Source organism: Natrix helvetica (genome assembly GCF_964273705.1).
Source record: "Natrix helvetica genome assembly, chromosome: 5".
Lineage (NCBI taxonomy): Eukaryota > Metazoa > Chordata > Lepidosauria > Squamata > Natricidae > Natrix > Natrix helvetica.
In genome coordinates this window covers 72,568,776-72,581,483 of record NC_138551.1, presented here as the reverse complement: position 1 = coordinate 72,581,483, position 12,708 = coordinate 72,568,776, and the positions used below count along the sequence as shown (strand labels likewise).

The following is a 12,708-nucleotide window of genomic DNA, read 5'->3' as shown; positions in this document are numbered from 1 at the left end:
GTATCAAAAAATGAAACTTCTGGAGTATTACATGTGACTGGAGTGTAAAGTAACTATAGCCTACTGGAAGGAATATCATCGTCTTTATCATCTCATTATGTGCCATCAAGTTGGTTTTGGCTCTTAATGGCCACACAGATTTTCTCCCTGAGGATTTGTCCATAACATCGTTCAAATCTTCTAAAAGAGCATTATTGCTACGTTACTTGGTCTATCTTCCTTGATGCAGTTCCATTTTCTTCTCTTTCCTTCCACCTTTCCCAGAATTAGTCTTCTTCAAGAGAATTACTGCATGTCTTTTCTTAATATATCAAATAATACAATCCTAGTCATTTGTGCCTCAAATGGAAACTCTGGGATAATTTGTTCAATGAAATGTTTGTTTTCTTGGCTTCCAAGGTATTCTTATGAGTCTTCTCTAGCATTGATGTTCAAAGGCATCTATACACTTTCTATCTAGGTTCTTCAAAATCCAACTGGCTTGCCCTATTTGTAGGTACAGACACATCATTTGAATAACTTACCAAGACTTTCATGGGTGCTCTACTAAGTGTTAATCTGCAGTATTTTTATCGACTACTTGTTACTTTGCAGTAATGTTGATAGTTGTTACTAAAATGCAGGAGCTATCTTTTTTTTTCTTTTATTGACGCTATAATCCAGTGATGGCGAACCTTTTTTGGCTCACGTGCCATAAGTGGGGGAAGCGCAGGGGGGGTAGTGTATGGGAGTGCTGCACCCATAATGCAATGTGCGACCTCCCAGTGCACATGCGTGCACTGCAGGTGCTTCCCCCCATGTTTTTTTGCCTTCCCCAGGCTCCAGAGGCTTTATGGGAGCCTGGGGAGGGCGAAAACAGCCTCCCCGCCCCCCTGGAAGCCTCCAAAGGCTTCAGGGACCTTCAGGACGCTTCCCTGAAGCCTCCGGAGCAGTCAAAACGAACCTCCGAGCAAACCGGAAGTGACTTCCGGTTTGCTCGGAGGGTCGTTTTGAGCACTCCAAAGGCTTGAGGGACCTTCAGGATGCTTCCCTGAAGCCTCCGGAGCAGTCAAAACAACCCTCCGAGCAAACCGGAAGTCTGTTCCCGAACTTCCGGTTTGCCCAAAGGGGCGTTTTTTTGCGCTCTGGAGGCTTCAGGGAAGCTCATGAAGCCTCTGGAGGGCCTCCGGGGGAGCGGGGGAGGCTCTTTTCACTCTCCCCTGGCTCCTATAAAGGCTCTGGAGCCTGGGGAGGGCGAAAAATGGCTTTAAAAAAGGGTGAACTCAGCTGACCAGCGCGCACAAGTGCGCTGGCCAGCTGACAGGGCGTGCCCTGACAAATGGCTCTGCGTGCCACCTGTGGCACGCATGCCATAGGTTCACCATCACTGCTATAATCCATTGCATCAGGGTGGAGTTGGGGCAGCTAAATGGAGCTGAGCATTTACTGGCTGGATGCCCTTCCTGATGCCTACACAGAGCTCATAGCAGATATTTTTCTTTTGTGCCTAAAGAAAGAAATACCTACCACTATCTAGGATCGAACTCAAACCCTCCTGATTGTGAGACAAGAGCTCCACCTCTGGGTCACCACACTGCTCAAAAGGCAGAAGCTATCTACCGCTTTGATAATTTTATTTCAATTTCTTGTACCTGTTGTGATTAGTTTGACCCTCTTTTTATTTAATTTCACTTCCATTTTTTTCACTGTGGCTCTCAACACTTATTACAGATGCTTTGCATTTTTGCCTGACAAAAGTAGTGTCATCAGCATAGTGCGGGTACTTGATGTTTCCTCCTTCCATTTTAAAACCACGCTCATCTTCCAATCTAGCTTCCTTTAATATATATTCAGCATATATTATCACCACATATAAAGCGCTAAAAAGTTCCTAAAAGCTTTAGAATGACTGAAATATAAGTCAGGTACTGCTTACCAATTGATGATCTAAAAGATGATAGTAAGCTGTCATTTTGATAATTCTGTTATCACCTCAATTTTTGTTGTTTTGTTTTTTCTTTACAACTTGACTTACCAGACAGACTGAAGCCTGACTGATGAAGGTTGCGGATTGGTGGAACCTGTATTTTGCCTGAGCAAGTAGCTAACCTTGAGGTAGGAGCTGGAGTAACAGCTTTAGCGGTTACTATGACATCATGAATAGGCCCATCATAAAGCCCACGAGGTACACCATGGATTTCAGCCAACTATAAACATGCAATAAAAGGGAGAACTATTATAAAACAGGGGCTTGCAATAATTCCGTGGGCAACTTTATGGGTAAACAATTTAGGATTAAACTTCAAGCTTAATTTAATTTTCCTGGCTACAATACAGAAGTGATCTGCCATTGTCTTCTGGTGTGTTGTGGAACACAAACATTCTCACATACTAAGCATATTGTGCAAATGCACAGGTCATATTCTGCAGGTTTAAATTTCTACTTAATACAGACTTAAAAACTGAATATATAATGGTGAGAATGGCAATGGCAATCATGGAAGAAAACCCTAAATTCAAATCTTTAACTATACAAAGTTCAAATCTTTGCTTAACTGTGAAGTTCACAGCTGTCATCTAGGTTCTCTTAGCTTGTATTATATACTAAACCATAATGTAGTTGCTTCATTTTGGCTTAGTATGTTGCATAGCACTGGCAAGCTATAGTATGCCTTAGGTTCCTGTATGAACCTGATCACAATTTATTTGCCTAGGCTACCTCACAATGTAAGTATAACTTTTTTCCCTAGAAAATAGAAAATCTGGACCTATGTGAAGGAAAGCCAATTACCGTATATACTTGAGTATAAGCTGAATTTTTTAGCCCACTTTTTGGGCTGAAAAATCCACTTCGGCTTATACTCCAGTGAACCAAAAAAAAAAAAAAAGAACACCGAGGCTTCAGTGCTTCCGGGATCGCTCCCACCCCCTCCACCACCTTCCTACTGGCTCCCACGGCCTCATGGCTCCTCAAAAGCACGGCGAAGGAGGGGGCAGGGGTAACACGGGGCCCAGCTCAGGTGCTCCGAGCGGAGGGGGAGGCACCGCTGCCATGGGTAGGGACGCCAGCAGGAGCTTTGGCGGCTTCACCCAGTGGCGTAGCATGGGGGGTGCAGGGGGGGCCGGCCGCACCGGGCGCAACATCTGGGGGGGCGCCCTGACTCGCCCTGCGCCGCCCTTTGCCGGACTGTGGCCGTCTCTTTCCACGCCCGGCTCGGCCCGCGAACTAAGCTCCCCAGCCCCGGCCCGCCCAGGCCCCTCCTGCGCACCGCCTACCTCCCAGCGGACCCGCTGCGCTGCCCCGCGGGAGCCGAAGGAGAGCGGCGCTACGCTCCGTCTGCCCGCCGCTGCAACGCCACCGCGTCCTCCCGCTCCGCCTGGAGCGCCCCGGGAAGCCGGCGGCGCTGCACTCCGTCTGCCCGCCGCTGCAACGCCACCGCGTCCTCCCGCTCCGCCTGGAGCGCCCTGGGAAGCCGGCGCCTTCCCGAAGCCCCCGGTGCGCCTCCCACCCCCGCGGCACCTGCTTCCCTTCAGTCGAGCCTTTTCCCGCTGCCCTTCGAGCTCCTCCTTGGGAGGAAGGCAGGAGGCCAGCATGGGGAAAGGCAGGAGGCGCACCCATTCAAGGGTGGGGGACACAATTGCCCGGTCTTATCGGTGCTCCCAGGGAAGAAGGAAAGATGGGGCAGGTGAAGAGGGATCTACCTCCTTCTTCTTCTGGCTTCCCCCAAACTGGAAACAAAGGAGGAAGAGGAGGCAGCTCCCCGCAGATGCCTCAATTAAAGCAATTTTATTGTTATCTACCTGTATTTTTATTTTTGAAATTTACCGTGAGCTGCTGCATTTCCCAGCATCGGCTTATAGTCGAGTCAATAACTTTTTCCAGTTTTTTGGGGTAAAGTTAGGGGTCTCGGCTTATACTCGAGTCGGCTTATACTCAAGTATATACGGTATTTAAAATCTTAATTGAACACCATGTTTCTGATTTTCCCAGACTGTTTCTTTTCAGTCTTTGTCCTGGACTTTTGATGGCGCAGACATAGTAACCCTTAACCAACAATGTAATGGATTTCGTATACAGAAAAATTCTCACCCTATTCCGGGCTTTTATTCTTTTGTAAACAAAATCAGGAAATGTCTTTCGAGGAATGAAACGACCAACACCTGGGGTGACACAGAGATTTTCATCTTCCAATACAACCTTCCCTTGACTTATAACCACTGTGGGGACACCATGACATTCGGTTCCTTCAAATATGTTGTATTCCACATTCTGGCAAAACAAGTATTACAGACTCAGGTTAATATTCAAACAAAATCACAGGACTCAATGCACCAATGTCCATGCACATCATTCAAACAAAGGTAGGAAAACTATACACTCGGGGATGGAAAGGTACATATAATCTTTATATTCTCCAAGTAATATTGTGAATATGTGTCATTTTAAGGTGTATGTAGGGCACACACATTAGTCAGTCTTTTATATTAGGCTTATGCATGATGCTGGACCAATATGAGAGAGCCTTAGGAGTCTATACGATGCAGCACAATTCAGGTATCATTCATATAACCCAAGAATATCAATTGCTCAGTCTATGAATTTCCCAACAAAGTTTTTGTAAAAGCTCTTTTATCTAGCTTTCAAAAACACGAGAAACTTGACAGAACAAAGAAAATGACTTAAAGGACCAATTCGAGAGACAAAATTTATAACCAATGATAGATGTAAAACCTCAACATCAAATATTATCTCCCTTGACAAGGCAGGATTCCCAATCACAGAAAAAGGTACCCAGATTATTTATATGTATATATGCTGGTCTTGTTGTATTCAGGTCTTTTCCCGTGTAAGATTGAGATTGTCTTGACAACGTTTCAGCGAGGTCTCACTCGCCATCTTCAGGCTGGGTTTTGGCCTGAAGATGGCGAGTGAGACCTCGCTGAAACGTTGCCAAGACAATCTCAATCTTACACAGGAAAAGACCCGAATACAACAAGACCAGCATACTTACACTAGTGAAAATCTATAAAAACAAATATTTGTGTATGTGAGAGTGTGTGTGTGTGTGTTTGTAGATTTTCATGGGTGTAGGTATGCTGGTCTTGTTGTATTCGGGTCTTTTCCCGTGTAAGATTGATATTGTCAAAGACCCGGAAAGGACCCAAATACACCAAGACAAAGATCCTTTTAAGCAATCAAATACAAGAAATTGCATTCAATGCCACATTCCCCCAAAATAATGGCAATCTGAACAGGCTATAGCTTGGTTTATCTTCACTTTCTAATCTATTACAACTGAATTTTTCTTACTATCCCCAGAGATAGAATTTTTAATACATTGAACCAAGTGTCCCAGTAGCCTAAAGTTGCCCTCCCAGAATGCCCTGCTGCAGCTTTATACTTCTTTTGGCCAAAGCCTAGTCAGATGTTCCTTTGAGAAGCCTGATGCCCAGTGGAAGAGCAGTAAGGAAGGGTTGTAACTGTTTGCATAAAAAGACCAAGTTCTGACACACACAGATTAAATCCTCACACTACAAAAGAAATCCTGAGAACTGCCTGTTAATTGAGACAGGACTGAGTTAGATGGATCAGTGTGCTATATCTGAATTATGTACCTTATAAAATTCAACAATGAGATTGAAACCATTGCTATTTCTTCCATTTCTGCCCAACCTTTCCCAAAATGAAATACTCAAGTAACAAAATTATATTAGCAAATGGGCATGTAGTTATGAACAAGAAAAAAAAGCCCTCTAAAATGAACAGGTATAATGCAACTAAAGTTAAGGATGCTTATTTCAACTGTAAATTAAGGTTGCAATTCATATCCAGTAATTTGTACGTAGCATCAATACTACCAAAGTTAACAGATGCAGAAAATGATATAGGAAAACTAGCAAGCTCAGTCAGATCACAATAATGACTATTATAAATTATGGAATGTCTAATTCAATGAAAAATAAAAGTTGTAATTATTGTTTGCTTTTACCGAGTTGTGAGTTTTTGCCGAAATGATCTTTGTAGCTTTAGAGTTCCAAATAACCAAATCAGCATCTGACCCCACAGCAATCCGCCCCTTCCTGGGATAGAAGTTGAAAATCTTGGCTGAATTAGTGCTGGTCACTGCAACAAATTCATTTTCATCCATCTTCCCTGCTGCCTAGAAATGAGGTGTGTGTGTGTGGTTGTGTGTTGGGAGGGAGGGAGGAAAGGGGGAGAGGAACAAAGGGAGAGAAAAAGAGAGAGAGGTTGGAGAAAAAAATATGAGGTGGGAAAAATAATGATTTGAATTATGTTTCTTATGAATTCATGAAATAAAATTCAGACATTCCATGATTTCACCTTCAAATGTATCCCAAATAAATGGCATCTTAAAAAACCCTTTTTATTATATGTTCATAGGGTAAATAAATTATTTCAGAATACCAAATACCACTGTAAGTAACAAGACAAAGGAGCGCTGCTATTAGTACATTTAATGGGAAACTTTTCAGAAATATCTAAGATAAACAGATAAGGGTGATAAGACTAGTTCTGAGAGCCTCTAGATCTTGGGTGTCCAATCTTTTGACTCGCATGGGCTGCATTGAGTAAAGAAAACTGTCTTGGGCCGCATATAAAAGTTATAATATAGTTCATGTATATAAATCGCATAATAATGTTAAAAGCTTACAATCCTGTGTGGCTGCATGCCAAAACGGGTTGAACACGTTTGTTCCAGATCAGTGATTCCCAATCTTTTTTTGGCCATGCCCCCCTAAGCATCTCTAAAATCCTGATGCCCCACATGTGACATATAATTCTTACTTTACTCAAAAAGTGAACTCTACTCAAGCGAAGGAAGCCTAAAAGGACATTAACTTGGTTTAAACAAGGTTCAAATTGCCCCCATTAAAAATCAAATTGCCTCCTTGTAGGGCATGGGTCCCACGTTGGGAACCATTGCTCCAGATAGAGCCTCTACATCAGTGGTTCTCAACCTGTGGGTCGGGTCTTAGGAACCGAGACACCAATTTTATGGTTGGGGGTCACCACAACATGAGAATCTATATTAAAGGGTTGCGGCATTGGGAAGGTTGAGAACCACTGCTCTAGATATATTGATCTACCACTTCACTAATTCCAAGTCATGGGAGGTTTGACTCAAGCCATGAGAATCCTTCTGATGAACTAGAGAGAAGGTTGAGATATAGGGAATTTAGAGATGGTATTATTTTCTGTTCTCTTTTAAAGACGTGGCAAGTTTGACCTTGTCTCATAGCAATGAACTTTCTTCCATGTCAATCCAAAACGTATGCATTTTGACTGATGTTTTTGTTAAAAGAAAGTTAAAGGAGTCCCTGCAGATTTTTCTTTACTGCCTATAGTGGGCGGTGCTCATCTTCATTTCAAGGCCATTGAGCCAGCGCTGTGTGGAGACATTTCTGGGTTCATCTGACCAGCATTCTGTCACAAAGTTCTGTTACCTTCCCAATAAAGTGGTACCTAGTTATCTACTTACATTTGCATGTTTTCAAACTGCTGGGTGGTAAGAGCTGGGGCGAGGATGGGAGCTCACCCCATTGCATGGAGTTCAGATCTCAAGCCTAGGTTGCCCATTTCCTAGCTGACAAGCCCAGCATCTTAACTTATGAGCCAGTTGCCAAGAGTCTAAATTTTGAACAATTGTTAAGTGTGAAAAATGGTCTTGGTTTTTTTCAGTACCATTGTAAATTTGAACAGTCACTAAACAAATGGTTGTAAGTTGAGGACTACCTGTAAATTGAATATGCATCCTTGAATTTGCCCTATAACCTTATGTCATGAAAAAGTAAAGTTTCCCAAAGAAAACGAGGATGTTATAACCAATTAAAACTTCACTATTTTGTAACAAACTTTTTCCGCTGAACTTACCACACATTTTTCCCAAATTACTGACATTCGTTCTTCAATGCCATTTGTTCCTTCTGGAATCAGAGTGAAGTTATCCTTTCCAACTGCCTTCTGTGCTGTGGTGAAGGTACAGTGAGCACTGCCCACCACTTGAAGATCTCCACTAATTAAAAGAAACGTCAAATCAGTAAACAAAAACAAGAGGCTCCAAGACACTCAACATCTAAGGCACTTCTGAAATTTGATTTGAAGTCTCATTGGTAGAAAGCAAAGAATGACAAGTTTTCTTGTTTAATTCTTAAGAGTACAATATAATTTATTTTGGTATTACTTTATAGTTGAAAGGATGTAAAATCCACATCTTTCCACTGCTTTATAGCTATCTCAGCTCTCTGCAATTTCTGGTCTGAATAAGTACAATGAAAACCTCCTTCCTGTTATCTTCTCTTAGATTTAATTAAGGGAAGGAAGCCAGGGAGGTTATAGAGGACTGTCCAATGAAAACCATAGTTTGATGATGCTATAATTTAATAATTGCCCTCCTTTGCAAAAATACAATATACTAGATTTCAAAGCTATGGACACACCAAACAATATGTCTTCTTGATGACTATGGTAAAGGCCTGCCAATTGGTTGCTAGTATCTGGATCCCAAGTAGGATTCTTGAGATCCAATTATGCTGTTTTCCTGCTCTCCACTCTGCCCATTGAGATATCTCTTGGGTTCCAGACCGGCTTCCTGATCCATCTGATATTTTTCAAAATAATTTCTCTTAGTTAAAAAAGAGTGGGAAGTTGATATTCTGCCAACCAACACCAGCTTTGAACATCATTTATTTAGTTGTTTCCAAGAATGTTTGCGGCCCTGAAATGAACCCAAATATTTCATGAAAAGTCCAGTACTTTGGAAATGTTCACAACTATCCAGAAAAAAAAATCAAGCTGAGGTAGAAGAATCTAGGCAAGTGTTACAGAACAACCTCATTAGATCACAATTAAATGGTGTAGAACTAGTTGGATTTCAGATATTTCCTCCATCTTAGAAAAGGTTGAAAGTCCTGCATTAGCTCTTCCCATTAAAATTTTGTTTTGCAGATTGAGAAAATGACTTACCAGGCTAAGAGTGAAGAGAGATAATCAGGGGTTGTGGGGTCTGGACTGACAGGTGGAGATGTGACAAAGGCTGCCGCTTTTGCCCAATTCTTACTCCAGTAATGGGAACCATCAGTACCAAGGCTTGCTGTAATGGGCTCTCCATACACAATGGTGCCTAAAGACATAATTGTGTGTTGGTCATTCCTAGGACAAATGGGATGAAGTATCTCCCAACTAGAATAGAATAACAGAGTTGGAAGGGACCTTGGAAGTCTTTTAGTCCAACCCCTGCTTAGGCAGGAAACCCTACACCACTTCAGACAAATGTTTATCCAACAACTTCTTAAAAACTTCCAGTGTTGGAGCATTCACAATTTCTGGAGGCAAGTTGTTCCACTGATTAATTGTTCTAACTAGATGTTCTTCAACTACTGTGTTTCCCTGAAAATAAGACAGGGTCTTATTTTCTTTTAACCCAAAAATAAGCACTTGGTCTTATTTTCGGGGAAGTCTTATTATTTTTGAGATGCAGGAGGCGGCAAGCATGGTCACCTCATGGCTGCTGCTGTGTTGCAATATTTTCAGGGAGGTCTTATTATCCGGGGAGGTCTTATTTTCAGGGAAACAGGGTAGTTCTGGACATTTGATGGGAAGAGACTGCTCCTGCTCTTTTTTATTTACACAACTCTTATATATGCAGTGTCAGGCCTGTAGTTATGTTCATTTTAGGATCTTTGGCCTGCCACACTTTTTATAAATTTCCTATGCTGTTTCATTAGTGTAGTAGTTGGGAGGGGGGAATAGAAAGGAGTAGGATTGTGGAATGTATTGTTATCATTCTTTTATAGAAGCCAAGGTCATCTTTTGTCTCCGCACCTCGACACCTAACCGGAAGCAGAGGGGTGCAGATGCCAACGTGGAAGATGAAGATTGGACCATGTGATGGATTGTGGGGATAAGATCATGAACTTTCAACTAGGTGGAATCCCAGGAAGCAAATCAGATTTGGGATTTCATAGCACAATGCCAACATGTCTGTCTTATTAAATTGGAACTTTAAGGAAAGTTTTGTCTTTGATTCTGATTTAATTTTGCATGATATTTGGAACGCTGACATGCAGGTCTTGGCATATTCGGGTCTTTTCCCGTGTAATATTGAGAGTATCTTGGCAACGTTTCAATGAGGTCCCACTCGCCATCTTCAGGCTGGTGCCTTCGGCTTCATGCTTGTGCGAGCAAAGCGTGATCAGAGCTGCCGTCTTTCTATAAATATTGGTGGGGGTATGTGGAGTGCTGGCTTTGTTGCTGTAAGCGGGTTGGTTGGTTGTGTTGTTACATCTTGATTAGTTGATCGAGTTGATTTATGCAGATTAGTCGGCTGTTTCATAACATCCTGTGTGGCTGAGGTACTAGCTGTGTACCCATTAGTCTTTTGTGTTGTAACGACCTGGGTAATGAGCTGTGTGATGACATCCTGAGCTCTAGTGTAGTGATATTCTGAGTCCTGTCCTGCAACATCCTGGGAGGTTGGCTGCATTGTAACCTGAGCCTTTGCGTTTAACCTCGTCAAAACGTCGCCAAGATTCTTTCTATCTTACATGGAAAAAGATCCGAATATGCCAAGACCTGCATACATGTACCCGTGAAAATCTACAAAAACATACGCATACATACATACACATATATACATATATATCAGTCTGGTGCCGGGGAAAGAGAACACACGCTAACAAAAATCCTGTGATAGTCAAGTCTAATTCTAAGTGAATGACAATTTCTCAAATGGACAATAACCAAATTAGCAAATCACTAGGGGCAAATCTATTCAGAAAAATGTAGAGCTTTTCAGGTAGAGAATGTATCCCTGTGTTTTTTTTTAAAGCTGACATTTCTGGACCTTGGGGCTTCTGCAATAGGAATGATTCTAAAGACAATGTGACAATTTGACAGTATCTCGCCTACAACCTCCTAGCATGAAAAAGACCTGCCATGCTAAAGATGCATGCATGAAAGAATTTCAACTTCACTTTTAAAAGGAAATCAAAATGCACTGCTAGCAATTTTGCTTAATCTCCCGAAAAAGTGCGCTTGTTATAAATGTGGCAGTCTGGATCCTCTCTTTTTCCATTTAAAAACTCTTCAATATAATAGAAAACTACCCATGGTTTTCAAACATCTGGAAAGTAATTAGTTCTAATGCAGACAGACTGAAGAAGGAGGCAGTGACAAACTCCTTATGAAAAACCTTGCCAAAAGGACTGCAGGGACCTGCAGAGTTTGACTAGAGTATTTCCAAGAATCAGACACAATGGAACAAAAGAGAAAAAAAAGCTAGGGTCAAGATAACAGCCGTTAAATACAATTAGTCCTTGACTTATGCGCGCAATTGAACCCAAAATTTCTGTTGTTAAGTGAGACATTAGTTGAGTTTTGCCTCATTTTATGATCTTTCTCACCACATTTGCTAAGTGAATCACTGCAGTTGTTTAGTAACATGGTTGTTAAGTTAACTTGGCTTCCCCATTGACTTTGCTTCTTAGAAGGTCGCAAAAGGTGATCACATGACCCCGGGACACTGCAATCATCATAAATATGAGTCGGTTGCCAAGCGTCTGAATTTTGCTCGTGACCATGGGGATGCTGGAGCAGTTTTAAGTGTGAGAAAGGGTCATAAATCACTTTTGCCATTCTAAATTCGAACCATCACTAAATGAACCGTTGTAAATTGCAGAGTATGTTCCAAATGGGTTTATTATGACCTATGGCATTCTATGGAACTGAACTATAAATAAATAGAAAATAAAGAGAGAAGCAATGGTTTATATTGTATAACAAATAGATATTCAATATATTATTCAATACAGAGAATGATGGATTTGGAAGGGCTGTTCTGATCATTCAATCCAGCTCTCTGCTCAAAACAAGAATTTAATTTAAAGTATCCAGCCTCTGTTCAAACACATCCAGCGAAAGGGAGTATAGTATTTTTATAAGACTCTTCGCATTCAGCTGTTTCAACAGGCTTCCCCTTTTTCTTTTCCAGTTTGCAGATCCTTGAGCTCTTTAAACTAGGTTGACAAAGTTATTTTTCTGAGTAAGAAACAAATAATACTTGGACTTCTAACAGCAAAGTCTCTGAATCTAGCATTTTCAAAAAAAGTGGCATTTTTGGCTTCAATGAAAGCAAAACATTAAAATAATAACGCTTTTAAAATTATGACAGAAGTTCTTGTATGAACAAATGTAGTGCAGGTTTTTCTAAGGCTTACATTATTATAACATCTTTAAATTGACCACATTAGCCTCTTGTTTATGTGTTTCTTTTCCCCCAAGTTCACTTGTCCTGTCTTCACTCCCTTACCCCCAAGATTGAATTTTTAAAAAAACTGTGACTACCTTATGAAAGTTGATTTTCTTCCCCACCACTAAGTTTATTAATTAATTAAATGTATATGCTACTCATCTCCCTATCCAAAGTAATTCTGTGTGGCTTACAATATGACAAAAGCAGAAATATAAAACATTAAAAACACTGGAAGTTGCTCCTCATAACTTCTCTTTCAACTTTCTACACTGATTTCAGTCTGCCAGGGTCACAGACAGCATACAAATATCACTTGAATTTGCACTCACCTTTGAGCAGCCATGTCACAGGCGTGATTCCTACTTGGTTTATAAATAGAAAAGTTCTTCATGAAAGTTCTTCAAATTGACTTAACTCTTGGTGACCTCATGAATATATCTTATGGGGAACAGCATGG

General features: G+C 41.3%; 1 protein-coding gene across 2 annotated transcripts in view; it reads right to left on the bottom strand.

The window, feature by feature from the left end:
* Positions 1 to 12,708, bottom strand: part of DPYSL4 (dihydropyrimidinase like 4) — a 42,382-nt gene that overhangs the window by 3,240 nt on the left and 26,434 nt on the right. The window contains exons 9-13 of one of the 2 annotated variants that reach the window (XM_081955462.1): positions 8,966 to 9,122; positions 7,874 to 8,015; positions 5,970 to 6,140; positions 4,070 to 4,249; positions 2,015 to 2,186 (exon numbers count right to left, since the gene is read on the bottom strand). In XM_081955462.1, coding sequence (XP_081811588.1) covers positions 2,015 to 2,186; positions 4,070 to 4,249; positions 5,970 to 6,140; positions 7,874 to 8,015; positions 8,966 to 9,122 — 822 coding nt within the window. The remainder of the gene's footprint in view (positions 1 to 2,014; positions 2,187 to 4,069; positions 4,250 to 5,969; positions 6,141 to 7,873; positions 8,016 to 8,965; positions 9,123 to 12,708) is intronic. The other variant, XM_081955463.1, reaches the window with a different exon arrangement.